This window comes from Pseudorca crassidens, chromosome 4 (genome assembly GCF_039906515.1).
Source record: "Pseudorca crassidens isolate mPseCra1 chromosome 4, mPseCra1.hap1, whole genome shotgun sequence".
In the NCBI taxonomy this organism is placed as follows: Eukaryota; Metazoa; Chordata; class Mammalia; order Artiodactyla; family Delphinidae; genus Pseudorca; species Pseudorca crassidens.
In genome coordinates, this window is record NC_090299.1 from 63,582,452 (window position 1) to 63,597,565 (window position 15,114).

General features: G+C 39.6%; 1 protein-coding gene across 4 annotated transcripts in view; it reads right to left on the reverse strand.

The window, feature by feature from the left end:
- The window catches only part of RFC1 (replication factor C subunit 1), an 82,704-nt gene that overhangs the window by 20,579 nt on the left and 47,011 nt on the right, over nucleotides 1-15,114 (reverse strand). For 3 of the 4 annotated variants that reach the window (XM_067735762.1, XM_067735764.1, XM_067735765.1), the window contains 9 exons: nucleotides 14,596-14,673; nucleotides 13,349-13,436; nucleotides 12,015-12,289; nucleotides 11,172-11,279; nucleotides 9,919-10,098; nucleotides 8,465-8,569; nucleotides 4,972-5,371; nucleotides 3,277-3,389; nucleotides 1,446-1,560 (listed from right to left, as the gene is read on the reverse strand). In XM_067735762.1, coding sequence (XP_067591863.1) covers nucleotides 1,446-1,560; nucleotides 3,277-3,389; nucleotides 4,972-5,371; nucleotides 8,465-8,569; nucleotides 9,919-10,098; nucleotides 11,172-11,279; nucleotides 12,015-12,289; nucleotides 13,349-13,436; nucleotides 14,596-14,673 — 1,462 coding nt within the window. The remainder of the gene's footprint in view (nucleotides 1-1,445; nucleotides 1,561-3,276; nucleotides 3,390-4,971; nucleotides 5,372-8,464; nucleotides 8,570-9,918; nucleotides 10,099-11,171; nucleotides 11,280-12,014; nucleotides 12,290-13,348; nucleotides 13,437-14,595; nucleotides 14,674-15,114) is intronic. The other variant, XM_067735763.1, reaches the window with a different exon arrangement.

Sequence of the window (15,114 nt, forward strand, 5' to 3'; positions counted from 1 at the left end):
AACACGGCTGCTTTAAAAATGTATCTATGTAACACATGTCCATGGCGTGAAATTCAAGAGGCACTAGAGTAAGCAGTGAAAAGAAATTTTCCCACCTTTGTCTCCTAGGATATGCAGTTTCTAGAGGCAAACAATGGGAACAGTCTCCTGTACGTATATCCCTTAAGAGACATTCTATACATATTAAAAACGTGTACATAAAAATATACACCTTGGTTTTATCATTTAATATGTTTTTGTGATCTGTTCCTTATCTGCACATACACAACACCTTATTTATTAAAGGCTATTTAAATATTCCATTTTACACATACATCATAATTAACCACTTTCCACTGATAAAATATGAAATGCCTCCAATCTTTTGCTATTATGAATCGTGTGCAATGAATACCCCTACATATATCTGTCATTTTGCATATATACAAGTATAACGGTTGCTAATTTCCAGAAACTGGATTTTCTGGGTTAAAGGGTATGTATAATTTAACTTTGAGCAATACTGTCAGATTGCCCTCCAGAGCTGTACTGATTTATACTCCCCCCAATCATGTATAAGAGTGACATTTCCTGAGCAAATTCTTTTTATCATCTTCTACCGTTCAGGTGACCATGCAATATACCATAGATTCTAAATATGCAGTATAGTCTGTAATTTGGGTATCTTATTTTCCACATAAACTCTGGCCATGCCAGACCACTAGCTACAACCTGAAACACAGTGGCACTTTCACACTATGTCCTTTCTCCTCCTCTACCACCTTTGCCTGAAATAACCTCTTCCACCCACAAACTATTCCCTTTCTCATTTTTCAAGGCCCTCTGAACAAACGTCACCTTTTACTGGTAGTTTTCCCCAATGTCTCAAACAGAATCATTCCTTCACTTACAGCCTTTATCTCTTCTCTCATCGCACTGTATCATTTATCAACTTTCTCTCTTCACAGGATTCACTTTTGAATCCTCTAAAATCTGCATAAATGTGTCCACATATACATTTTTATCACATTCTCAGAAACCACTAAGACCTGGCCAAAAAAAATTTAACTACTGGCTTCCCTGGTGGCGCAGTGGTTGGGAGTCCGCCTGCCAATGCAGGGGACGTAGGTTTGTGCCCCGGTCCGGGAGGATCCCACGTGCCGCGGAGCGGCTGGGCCTGTGAGCCATGGCCGCTGAGCCTGAGCATCCGGAGCCTGTGCTCCGCAGCAGGAGAGGCCACAGCAGTGAGAGGCCCGCGACCGCAAAAAAAAAAAAAAAAAAGTTAACGACTGTCCTATCAGAATTATGTCAGAGGCTTTTCTTATTCTCTCATTAGCTCTAGGACTTAGAAGGGTGCCTGGCACATAGTAATGTTCAATACTAGTTACTGAACATTGAAATTAACCTGTTTTTCTTACATAACCTCTCCCCTCCACCAAAAAAAACCAGTTTAAAAATCCACGTACTTGAATAAAAGCCTTTGATGCTGGTATTATTCAGCGATTCAGCAACAATCTCCTTCAAACTGTTCTTACTCCGAGTGTCACTTGCATTCAGTTCCACGTAGCTATATCCCAATTCCTAATCAAAATATTGGACACCATTACTATCACAATGCAAATTAATAACTCACCCCCCAAAAACAAGGCAATTAAGAAAGAAAGAGGGTAGAGAAGTCACATAAGTAACCATGGGTGAAAAGATAAAGTAGGATACTAACAGACAATAAGATGAACTATAATATGCCTCACATTACTAAGAGATTTTTTAAAAATATCATATACATAACATACCACACACATGTAAACACACACAAGTTTGGTCTTAAAACCTTACCTCACATAGCACTAATCTGGAAGAGTATATTTGAACACAAGCAATTTTAAGAAGTTTGCTTCTTAAAGTCCCCAAAAGAATTAAATATAACCATCCTAAAATTTCAATAGTAGATCTAGAATTAATCTTTATTAGGATAACAAAAATTATTGACTCTTCAAGATAAACTATACAGTTAAATCATTCTTTGTCAAACTATCCCGATACACAATCTTCCTGTCAAATTGTGAAAAGTAATTTGGACTTATTTCCCAAAATTGATCATTATGTTGATCATAAGGCATTATGAAAGACCGTAATTCAATTCCCAAAAAAAGTAATGATAATAATAAAGGGAAAATGAGCCATCTTCACAATTGTAAAGACAAGGGAAAAAATTTTTGTTTTTTTAAATGTTAAATAATAGAATAGAAAATATATAGTTATTACACCAACTAAAAATTTATGGTCTGGTCCATACAACAAAGACTAAATGAAACCACCAGCCTATCCAACAGAGGGTTGGGAAATCCAGCAATAATTTTTTTTTTTTTTTTTTTTTTTTTTCCCTGCGGTACGCGGACCTCTCACTGTTCTGGCCTCTCCCGTTGCGGAGCACAGGCTCCGGACGCGCAGGCTCAGCGGCCATGGCTCACGAGCCCAGCCGCTCCGCGGCATGTGGGATCTTCCCAGACCGGGGCACGAACCCGCATCCCCTGCATCAGCAGGCGGACTCCCAACCACTGTGCCACCAGGGAAGCCCCAGCAATAAATTTTTAAAAAATATATATATATTTATTTATTGGGTTGCACCGGGTCTTAGTTGCGGCACGCAGGCTCCTTAGTTGCGGCATGTGAACTCTTTAGTTGCAGCATGTATATGGGATCTATTTACCTGACCAGGGATCGAACCCAGGCCCCATGCATTGGGAGCATGGAGTCTTAACCACTGGGAAGTCCCAATCCAGCAATAAATTTAAAGTAAGTTTAAAACCTCTCATTTTATTATGCTGATACTATTTCATGTATCGTTTCATAGCATCCTGATACATGAGCCCTGCTTGGCTCTAGTGCCTCGTCCTCTCATTGTCCAGAGATATGGCAGCTGTAGAGACAACAAGAGCAAAGGCAGGATCCCATAGCAGTGAAGAGTTAGACTACCTGGGTTCACACTGTGCCACCACCCTCCTCTATAAGCCTGTTTCGTTTGTCACATGAGGATGGCAACAGTACCTATATTGAGTACACAGCATTCTTCCTACAAGGGTATATAAGATATCTGTATCTATAAGAGTCTGCAAGACATATTATCTATAAGATTATACACCCAAGGGCTTATTTGCACACTGTCTGGCACACAAGTGAATATCACCTATTATTATAATTACCAATATTTAAAAAAGGATGAAAATGACAAATATGCCCAGAACCAAAGCAAATTCTAGAGGTTTGATTTTAGAAAAGTAAGGACAGAATACCCACCTGACAAACCAGAGAAGCTGTGGTTGTTTTGCCAACACCGGGAGGGCCTGAGAGCAATGCAGCTTTAAAACTGGAGCCATCATCTTTGCCAGCAAATTTACCAAACTTCGCCGCTAGGAAAAAAGAAGTTCCAGAATGTTAACCTCTGCTACCTAACAGAAATGCAGGAATGGCAGGAATAACTGCGTAAAGTTAGCATCAGAAGCACCTCCAGTTTAGTTCGAAATTTGCAGAATATTTTTTACAAAGTATAAACAACCGTTTCCAGAGCATTTAGTGAAATTCTACTCCCTATCTCACCTCCACTCAAAATAAAACACGAAAACTTTAAAACCCTGATCTGAAACAATAATCTTATGAGTTTCCTTTCCTACAAAAGCACAGGTCATGGAGCACACTACCTGGGCTCTGATCCTAACTCTACCGCTCACCAGCAGCTGGGAGAACTTCAGAAGTGACTTAACCCCTCTGTGTCTGTTTCCTCCTTTGTAAAATGAGGGTAACAATAGTAATGCATCTAGTGGGCATGCTGTGAGGATGGACATGCTGAGCACAGAGCCTGGCATGTCTCAGTAAATACTAACAAGCACAGTCACCTACATGATCACAAAAATAATGAACTGAAAATGCTGTATCTGCAACTATCCTGCCCAGCTCAACTCCTCCCCTTATCACATGGGGACCTGGCACATAATGGGTTCTCAATTCACATACAAGGACTGAGAGAGAGATGGTTAAACCTACTTCAGGCATGGGAAAACGGACTATAGTTCACCCGAAGCCTTAAAAAGTCTTCTCTAGGTACACAAAGCACTTATACCACCTTTTATTTGGTGTTGGAAAGAGAAAAGGGGTCAGCTTAAGTTTAACCCTGTATTATTACAATTATATTATCTGTTATAAATAAAATAAACTGGAATTTTTGGCCAATGTCTAGTGACCACCTAGACATTAATAACCCCGGTCATTGCTTTGGGAATTCACTATGATGCTCACTAAATTTTTCCTTCTTATTTCTCACACAGTATCGCCCAGGGCTGTGGCTGGAGCTCAAGACAACACTACTAACATTTGTGATTGGAAACTTCAGTTCCAATAATAAACACTTTGGACATTAAATATATATTGCAACTGTTCATTTTCCGTGCCTACCAAAAGCAAACATGCTACTGGGATTCTCAGGCTGCCTACTCGGTAAGCGTGCCTCAGCTTTTTATTTGCACCTTTCCTCCCAAGTCTCTCTGGCCCTCTCAGGGGTCTTGCTCTCACATGTCTCGGACCTTGGTACATGTATGCTCTCCCACCCCACACTCCCCTCCCTTCACTTCGCTAACTCCTTCTTAGTTTCCAAGTCTTAGCTTACATAGCTCTTCCTCTAGGGATGGGAATCCCTGACCACACACTTCCACCCCCTGAGGACCCTATACTTAACCCTGTAACAGTACTTAGCACAATACATTTTAATTACTGGTTTACCTACGTCTCCCTCACTGACCGGGTGTGCCTTAAAGGGGACTGTGTTTTGTTCACAATAGCATTCCCGGGGTCTAGCACAGCACCTAGGCTCAGAGCAGGCTCTCAATAAATGCTTGCTGAGAGATCAATGAACCAACTACTACACTTCCTAACACATGTGTCACTGAGCAATGACATGGTGACAGACACACAGAAAAATGAATGAAGCTGTAAAATCACCGTGTTTCTTATCTTCGGATGGACTCTTGTGCCAGTTTTGGAGCCAGCGTAGGAGTTTGTTGGCACAGCTCTGGTCACCTTGCTGTCCAATTATGGTCTTGAGCGAGGATGGCTTATATTTATCCACCCAGAGCAAATTCTCCACTTTGTTTTCACTGCTGTCATCAGCCAAATTCCTAGCCCAGCTGTCACCATTTGTTTCCTCAGCCACCTGCTCCTTGAAGTCCAGGCCTCTCTGAAACATACTTGTTTCCTTTTTTATTGACTTTATAAAACTTTGCTTTTTGGGAGTCAGTCTGCACTTTTTAGATTCTGATTCCTTCTTAGTTGGACTAATTTTTCTTTTTCCTTGGTCATTTTTTTGGGGTGTCCTTTCCAATTTGGATTTTTCTTTCTTCATCTTAAAAATTGGAGGAAAAAAGAAACCTGATGAGATATAGAGAATTTCTATCCTTCTAAATGTACTCTAGAGGGCAATCTAAGATATCCAAATGAGCTACCCAACCTGGGTCTGTCTTTTCACAATGGACCCTGCTATTTGTGGAAATCCCCACCTTCCAAACCTTAAAAAAATTAACAGCACACCGAAAAGCACCCAAATACAATTTTAAAAATGAGAATATATTAGTTTTTTGAAAGTAATAAGTATTATAAAATCAGTTTAAAAAAACGTAAAGGGGCTTCCCTGGTGGCACAGTGGTTAAGAGTCCGCCTGTCGATGCAGGGGACACGGGTTCGTGCCCCGGTCCGGGAAGATCCCACATGCTGCAGAGTGGCTGGGCCCACGAGCCATGGCCGCTGAGCCTGCGCGTCCGGAGCCTGTGCTCCGCAACGGGAGAGGCCACAACAGTGAGAGGCCCGCGTACAGCAAAAAATAAAAAATAAAAAAAGGTAAAGGATTAAGAATTTGTTTTCTGACTAGTTAATATTTAATTCCTCCACAAAACCTCATACACAAATGTTCATAGCAGCATTATTATATTTTATACATACAAATAATTATATTATTATAGCCAAAAGAATGGAAACGACCCAAAATGGCCATCAAAAGATGAACAAATAAACAAAATGTGGTACACCCACACAATGGAATACTAATCACCAATAAAAAGGAGTGAAGCACTGATTTATACTTCAACATAGCTGAACCTTGAAAACACGATGCTAAGTGAAAAAAGCCAGGAAAAAAGACCACATATTACATGTTTCCCTTTATAGAAAATTTCCAGAACAGGTAAATCCATAGACAGAAAGTAGAGTAGTGGCTGCCAGGGGTGGGAATGAAGAGTGACTGCTAATGGGTGTAGCGTTTCTGTGGGGAGTGATGAAAATGTTCTGGAATAGACAGTGGTGACAGCTGCACAGTCTTGTGAATATACTAAAAACCACTAACATACATTTTAAAAGGGTGAATTTTATGATGTGTGAATAATGTCTAAATAAAAAGAAAAGTGCCTCTGCATTGTTGGTGGGAATGTAAATTGATACAGCCACTACGGAGAACAGTATGGAGGTTCCTCAAAAAACTAAAAATAGAACTACCATACGACCCAGCAATCCCACTACTGGGCACATACCCTGAGAAAACCATAATTCAAAAAGAGTCATGTACCACAATGTTCATTGCAGCTCTATTTACAATAGCCAGGAGATGGAAACAAGCTAGGTGTCCATCGACAGATGAATGGATAAAGAAGATGTGGCACATATATACAATGGAATATTACTCAGCCATAAAAAGAAACGAAATTGTTATTTGTAGTGAGATGGATGGGCCTAGAGTCTGTCATACAGAGTGAAGTAAGTCAAAAAGAGAAAAACAAATACTGTATGCTAACACATATATATGGAATCTAAGAAAATTAAAAAAAAGGTCATGATGAACCTAGGGGTAAGATGGGAATAAAGACACAGACCTACTAGAGAATGGACTTGAGGATATGGGGAGGGGGAAGGGTAAGCTGTGACAAAGTGAGAGAGTGGCATGGATATATATACACTACCAAACGTAAAATAGATAGCTAGTGGGAAGCAGCCGCATAGCACAGGGAGATCAGCTCGGTGCTTTGTGACCACCTAGAGGGGTGGGATAGGGAGGGTGGGAGGTAGGGAGACACAAGAGGGAAGAGGTATGGGAACATATGTATAACTGATTCACTTTGTTATAAAGCAGAAACTAACACACCATTGTAAAGCAATTATACTCCAATAAAAATGTTAAAAAAAAAAAAGTGCCTCTTTACCAGTGAGTGGGTGCTAAAATTAGTGGGTGAATGTTTGAGGAACAACAAGGTATTAAAGTATCTCCCCAAGATATTTATCAGTTACAAAGGGGAAAAACTGTCACTTCACTGGTGGGAAAGGCAGGCAGAAATCATCTTAACCAAGTAACAAAGGTTAACATCACCAGTAATAAGACATACCGACATTATGCACAGCTGATACGATACACTGAGGAGGACAGAGTATCACTTATGTGGTCTTCTTTGCCAAAAATGCATAACCTCAATCTAACCATGAGAAAACATCAACAACCCAAACTGAGAGACATTCTACAAAACAACTGACTAGTATTCATCAAATCAAGGTCATAAAAAGACAAGGAAAGTCTTAAGGAACTATCATAGATTGGAGGAGACTAAGAAGACACAACTCAATGCAGTGTGGGATCCTAAGGATAACGGGGGGGAATTGTGAAGTTAACAGCATGGCATCAATGTTAACCTCCTGGTTTTGATAACTGTATTACGGCTATGTAAGCTGTCAACATTAGGGGACACTGATGACGGGCTAATCCAAATCATTCTCCAAGATTTTTCCAACTGGAATAAATCGGAAGACCACCTCACCACTTGGATGACAGAGCTGGGGACATTTAACTTGGGCTGCTGGCACCCCTGTGTCCTACACGTGGACAAGACCTGTATATAGTGGAAATGAATAAAGCTAACACTAGGAGAAGTAGAGACAGAAACTGAAAGGGTCCTAAAAGCACTGCAGTCTGTACATGCAGTAGTTCCTGCATCCGACTGCCCAGAGTTTAGTTGTGTGAGTCAAAATTTTTCCCTTTTTGCTAAAGCTAATATCGGCTCGGTTTCTGTCACAACTGGAAAAGTCCTAATATAGTTCTAAATGAAAATATTATCATGCTGATACCTATAGCATATCCTTCAAAGAACTCTTAAGCAAGAACCTTTGCACAATGTTATTGCAAGAATATGGAAAATATGGACGGTTTAAGTAGATATGGTAAGTGCAATACAAGGTCCCCTCTCCCTCCTCATACTCCTTTGAGAAAGGTAAGGAAACACGTCAAAGACAACAGCCTACAGCACAGTCCACCACTCAAAAGGAAATAAGGTAAGTTCATTTGTGGTAGAAGGAAAAGTTAATTTTTTAGCCCACAGACCTGCATCCACCCAAGAAATGTCTCTATGAAACAGGGAAGCTGCTATACACCAACTTAAATAAGTCAAGTTCATTGTATACAAACCTCAGCTTCAGCTGCTATTTCATACTTGGACTTCTTGCCTGGCATAGTTCGAATCAGATTCAATAGGCCATCTTCATCAATAATTTTTGTTCCCAAGGCTGCTGCCTATTAATTAAAAATGCAAATCATTGAAACCATTACTTTCTGTAAAAAAAAAAAAATATGATTCCCAGGCTTGTCAGAAGGTGAAAAACCACATTTGTAAATTAGATAACACTGGAATGTTTTCTAAAACCATGTTCATGAAAAAGTATCATTAAAAAGAAAGAAAATAGGGCTTCCCTGGTGGCGCAGTGGTTGAGAGTCCGCCTGCTGATGCAGGGGGCGCGGGTTCGTGCCCCGGTCCGGGAGGATCCCACGTGCCGCGGAGCGGCTGGGCCCGTGAGCCATGGCCGCTGAGCCTGCATGTCTGGAGCCTGTGCTCCGCAACGGGAGAGGCCACAACAGTGAGAGGCCCGCATACCGCAAGAAAAAAAAAAAAAAGAAAATAACAGATACCTCCTCTAAGAGTGGTGGGTTGGCACCTGAGGTATCACACTGCCACTTCTGTGGATTGCTTTACCTTTCCCTCTGCCCTACAAAGGTCAAAGCCACTAGGGTCAAAGCCATATCGGCTGGCAGACACTCTCCTCTACCTTATCCCTGCTAACAGAACTCCAATGTGTCCATCTCCAAGTGATGACTTATGATTGGTCTGAGAATCAGAAAAGTCCTCATCCTCCCCAACCTCTTGTGTAGCTGTGAATGGCCATGTGACAGCTCCGGCCAATGAGACTTAAGTGGAATTCTGTAAGAGGTGTTTCCAGGAAAACTCTTATAAGGTCAGTCACAGCTAGTATAACATCTTGTCACTGCTCCCTATTTCCAGCCTTATATGTGAACTTGAGAGTGGCAGCTACCTTGCAACACAAGGCAACGTGCATGAAGACAGAAGTGGAGGATGGCACTAAGTCTAGCTACATCACCGAGGTGCTGAACCATCCCCCGCAACTGCCTGCCTCTGCAATTCTCATAAGGTAAGGAAATAAGCAGCTATTTGTCAAAACCACAGTTAGTCAGGTATTCTATTACTTGGAACTAAATGCAATACTACCCAACAGACCTTCCAATAAAAAGATCTTCCAGTTAAAAAACTTAAGATGGAGTCCACAGCAGCATATATAGGTATACTTAAGACTAGAAAAAGAGATTTTCAAAACAAGATTTTGACTAGAATAGTACGCTAAGAAAGCCAAGTACATAGGAACTGTGCCTTCAACTGGAAAACCAAAATCCCAGGGTCAAAGCCAAACAACATCTCTGTGGAGAAGAAATAATGTAGTGAAGAGATTACTTTTCCATTTTTTTCCTTCATCTCACAACATGTAAAGGACATTATACTACATATGGTCACATGAAGAGCCCGCCAAGGCAAGCAGCCTACTTCACTGTGCTGAGAACACAGCAGTACCCACCTTATCACTCTTGGACTGACCACTATCACGACCCATGACAAGGTAGTTTGTTTTCTTGCTGACATTTCCTGTTACTTTTCCCCCATAACGCTCAATTAGAGACTTGGCCTCATCTCGTTCAATGGACTCCAGCACTCCTGTGATTACAAACGTAAGGCCTTCCAAGCAATTTTCAGCTCCCTAAAAACCAAAGTGTTCAAGCAGAGAGGAAATTACATGGCAGCTTTCCAAAGAAATATTTGGCATCAAAGCTGCAGGAAGTTGATTTTTCTCATTTGACATCATAAATAATCTCAGCATGAAAAAATTTACAGGAAATTTACAGCAAATAAGCAGGAACAAATTAAATCCTGAGAAATTCTTATGTAGGTTAACATTTAATAAACTTATAAAACCAGCAATAAAAAATATACGTCCAACATGGTTAGGAAAGTGTATTAAAATTATCCATTCATACTATTCTCATTTTTTTTTAATATTTAAACTACTAGTTAACTTGTAACACTTTAACAACCAGATGCAATGTACCTACAGAATATCTTGCTATTGTTAAAAAATGAAAGTTTCAATTCTGAAAAAACTAAACAAGTTTGAGCTCCTGCCCTTCTCTCTGGCTGTTTCCCCTATGATAGTAAATCTAACAACCTGCGAGCAACTTAAAGGCAATAGCACATAATCTCTTGATTGGAAAGTTAACTTGATAATACAAAAGACATGCGCCAAAGAGAGCCAAGTCCTACAGATTTTGCCTCTTCCATTGAAGCTACTTCACTTCTCAGCCCTTTCACTGCTACTAGCCTGGACAAGTCACTATTATTTCTCACCATCTCCCCTAATTGATCTCCCTATATTTATTCCTCCCCCTCCACTGCACTCTATATTCAGCAGCCAGAGTGCTCTCCTTGAAATGCAAATCTGGTCATACTCTTCCCCCACTTACAACTCTTCTTAGGGCCAGGTTCCTCTGTTACACCCCCTAAAAGAATCTTGGATTGTTCCCTTATGGTACATATCACAATTATAATTAAATAATAATTTACTTAATGTCTCTTTCCTGAGTTAGACCATAAGCACCATGAAGGCAAAGAGCATTAATCTTGTGACTGCCGTAGCCTATCTCCTAATTCGTAAAGATGGTGACTAAGGCTTTTCTGTTCATTTTTAATTATTAATTCTCTGCTACTATAAACATAGTAAATACATACATGGACCCACAGGCCAGAGGCCATGACATATCCTTTCAGTACTCTTACCTTTGGTATCTCTTTGGAGCCCAGAGCTTTGGGACCTTCTCGATTTAAGTAGCTTCGATAAGCTTGATAATTAGTTCGTCTCTTTTCAGAATCTTCAGGACTTATAGACTTTGGGGAGAGGGAGAGGAAATTGAATAAAGTCATGCAAATTCAATGTAAAATTAAAAATACATATCAATAAATAAACATTAAGTCACTTCAGTGTTTGGTCCTGATATTAACAATTTTAGCTACAGAGGTACTCCCCAATTTACACGTGCCTGGCTTATAAACATCCCTGCCATCAGCCCTTCTCAAACCTTTTGACTCTCTCTAAAGGCACGTACCTCAGGGTAGATTGGGTGTATAAGCCAAGTTGCCAGCCCCAAGCAAAAAAAACGAAAAGGGGGACTTCCCGGGTGGCACAGTGGTTAAGAATCCGCCTGCCAATGCAGGGGAAACAGGTTCAAGCCCTGGTCTGGGAAGATCCCACATGCCGTGGAGCAACTAAGCCCATGCACCACAGCTACTGAGCCTGTGCTCTACAGCCCGCGAGCCACAACTACTGAGCCCACGTGCCACAACTACTGAAGCCTGTGCACCTAGAGCCCGTGCTCCGCAGCAAGAGAAGCCACCGCAATGAGAAGCCCACGCACCGCAATGAAGAGTAACCCCTGCTCGCCACAACTAGTGAAAGCCTGCGCGCAGCAACGAAGACCCAACGCAGCTAAAAATAAATAAATAAATTTATTTTTTTTAAAAAAAGTACTGTAATGACTTATAAAGTTAGAAATAAAACTTGAACACAACCAAACCAAGATCAACACACAGCCCCCAAATGATATGCTTTTAGAAAACTTATACCTCTTTTTTAGCTGGAGAACTTTTGATTTTCTTAGGAGTTCTTGTCTCTTTCAACTCAATGGCATTTTCTTTTCTTTTTGAGGCCATAGGCTGTGTTTCTTTATTAGAACTTTCTTCTTTTTTTTTCAGTGGTGCCAGCTTGGAACTGGTTTTTGGAGAAGAAGTTTCTCCTATTTTATGAGTGGATGACCTGGAATGTTGCTGAGATTCTTTTGAACTTTCACATTTAGTTTGCTTCTTAGGACTGCAGTTCTTTCTGTCATCTGAAAATTGTTCTGTTTTTATTAGGAAGAAGGAAAAGATTATGATTGTTGTTTTTGGAAAATGATACCCAATATCAAGATTATTTTTTCATTTTTCAACTGAATAATCTTAGTAGGACACAACGTCATATGGTGACTTCATAACATGCACATTAAGATTTTAGTTCTTCGCGGCTTCCCTGGTGGCGCAGTGGTTGGGGGTCCGCCTGCCGATGCAGGGGACACGGGTTCGTGCCCCGGTCCGGGAAGATCCCACATACCGCGGAGCGGCTGGGCCCATAAGCCATGGCCGCTGAGCCTGCGCGTCTGGAGCCTGTGCTCCGCAACGGGAGAGGCCACAACAGTGAGAGGCCCTCATACCGCAAAAAAAAAAAAAAAATTAAACATCTGTATATTACTTCTTTGTATAACCAGTTCAAATTAAGAGATCTGCCTTTTTCAATATAAATTACTCACTAATTGAAATAATATGGTAAACTACATCTGCGAACATGGACTTTATCCCACAGATAAACGTCAATGATCTGAAATTCACACAGAAAAGTTGCTAATTAAAATATGTCACATAAAAATTTCTGTTTGTAATAAAGTCTGAAAGAATCTTGGGATTTCAAGACTAAAATTATATGAACAGATATACTTATAAGATTAAGCCCATCTATATTAACAGATGGTTAGATATCAGGACCACTAAAAAAAAAACCTAAAACCTACAGACAACCAGCAGAAGAGCTTCAGATGACCTGGATAACTATGAGCCAACTCTATGAGCCTGAAACATCTAGTCTTTTGTCTTCATGTATTGAAGTCCACACAGTTGCACTACACTTGGAAATAAACATGAAGCCAAGAGCTATGATACATTTCTCGCAATCAGAGCAGACAGGCATTCTACACCAACTAATATCCAAACAGCTTTCCAGGTATCTAAGTAGAACACGCTCCAGTACTCCTATGAAGTATCTATCTAAGAATACCAGGCAATTACTCAACAGAACGTTTAAAAATGATTACATCAATTTTCTTCGATAAAGATAAATGTTCCAGCTTACTTTTTTCTGCTAGTTTTACCTTTATGAGGATATTTAGGTTTTTCTGCTTTACATAAACTGGCTTGCACAGATGAAAACGTCTCTCTCTCTCCTGGGTCCTTTTGAGCCTAAGAAAACGTAAAAAGTGTCAAATGTGGCAAATAACAGGAAAACTGTTACCACAAAATATGTTGTTAAAATCAACCAAACATTAAGGGTCGTCTTCCAAAGTAGAGGAACAATACAATAAATTTTCATTCATTTATACACAAAATTTCTGGGGCAAATGAAACATGTTTTAGTACTTTTAATTTTACAGATGAGGAAACAGATGAAAGGGTATAAAAAATACATCTATAAAAAATTATGCCAGTTGTTCCCCACTTGTGAGTCTGAAAATGAAAGCCTTGTTTCTGCTGGTTTCATCTCCAGTCTCAAATTGTTAGCATTATGCAGTTAAAAACTAAAATCTAAACCCAAAAGACTAAATTAAAAACAATCTAAAGATCAAAAGAAAAATAAAGAGTATTTTCTCAAGAGAAAAAAATGTCCATTCTCTTCACTGCTCCTTCAAAACTCTCCATTTTACAAAGAGGTCACAAACTGGGGTGCATGACACAGCATATTTTTTAAATAATTCTAATTTAAATGCCTTTAGATGAAGTAAGGCATTTCAAATGACAGAGTTCCCACCATACCCTATTGTGTTATACCTGCCTGCTGTAAAATCTTTTAGTCAGGTATTGATAATGACAATATTAACAGAATGTGATTCAACAGAAATAAGGCTAATTATTTGGAGATCAAGTGCTTAAAGAAAAAAATCTTGATGCTTTTAGAGAGTCCCAAAAATACACTCATTATTATTTGAGACTGTCCTAATACAGATCTTAAAGTTAGCTAACTAGAAACAGCAAAATTATGTTTTTAAGAAGACAGTAATTAATATTAAAGTTATTAAACTTTAGATTCATTGTAATCTTTATAAATGTTATTCTCTGAACAAGTACATGAGAATCCCTTTGTGACAGACAGTAAGTAAAAGTTACAACTTGTTGTTTTGTGAAGAAGGGTTTTGGTTGGCTTTGGCTCTATCAACCTTCCTTTAGGAAGAAGAAGTTTCTCAATAAGCTTCTCCAAAAACATTTTTATAAATGAAAATAATTTAGCTTCTCTCTAGCAGAGTTATTCATGGTTATATCTCCAGAGCCTAGACTACACAGGTCTGAAAGGGCACACTGATCTGTACTGTATATTCAGAGTGCAAACAGCCTGGTAAAACACCACCTTTTTGGTCTTGGGTTCTTCATCCAACAAGGCTAATGTTCTGGCAAACTCTTCATCTTCATGCAGTTGTCTCTCTAGCTGTAAAAAGTGTCAACACAGTGAGCTGCTTTTTTTCTTTTTGTAAATGAAAAGTTTTAAAATGTGTGGTTCATGATACTTAAAAGAAACTGGAAAAACATTTCCCAGAAAGTAACTAGGACATTTTTTCACTTAATAGCTGAGTATCACAAGTTTGTTTCGTGAAGCCAAATTAGACTGCAGAACATATATTTCTAGTTTTGCAGGCCTGATAGATAAATTGAGCATAAAGTTCCAAGTCTTTAGCTTTTTCTTAATGGTCCCAATGCAACACTTACAGATCTCTCATCTCTATTTATTTTAAACTCTAAAAAGAGTTCAGGAGAGAATCACTATCCTAACAGAAAAACAATAGCCATGTGGGGGACGTGGGGGGCACACAAAGAAATGAATCTATAAACCAAGAAAATTATATACCTTCTTTGCACACACAGTAAGATA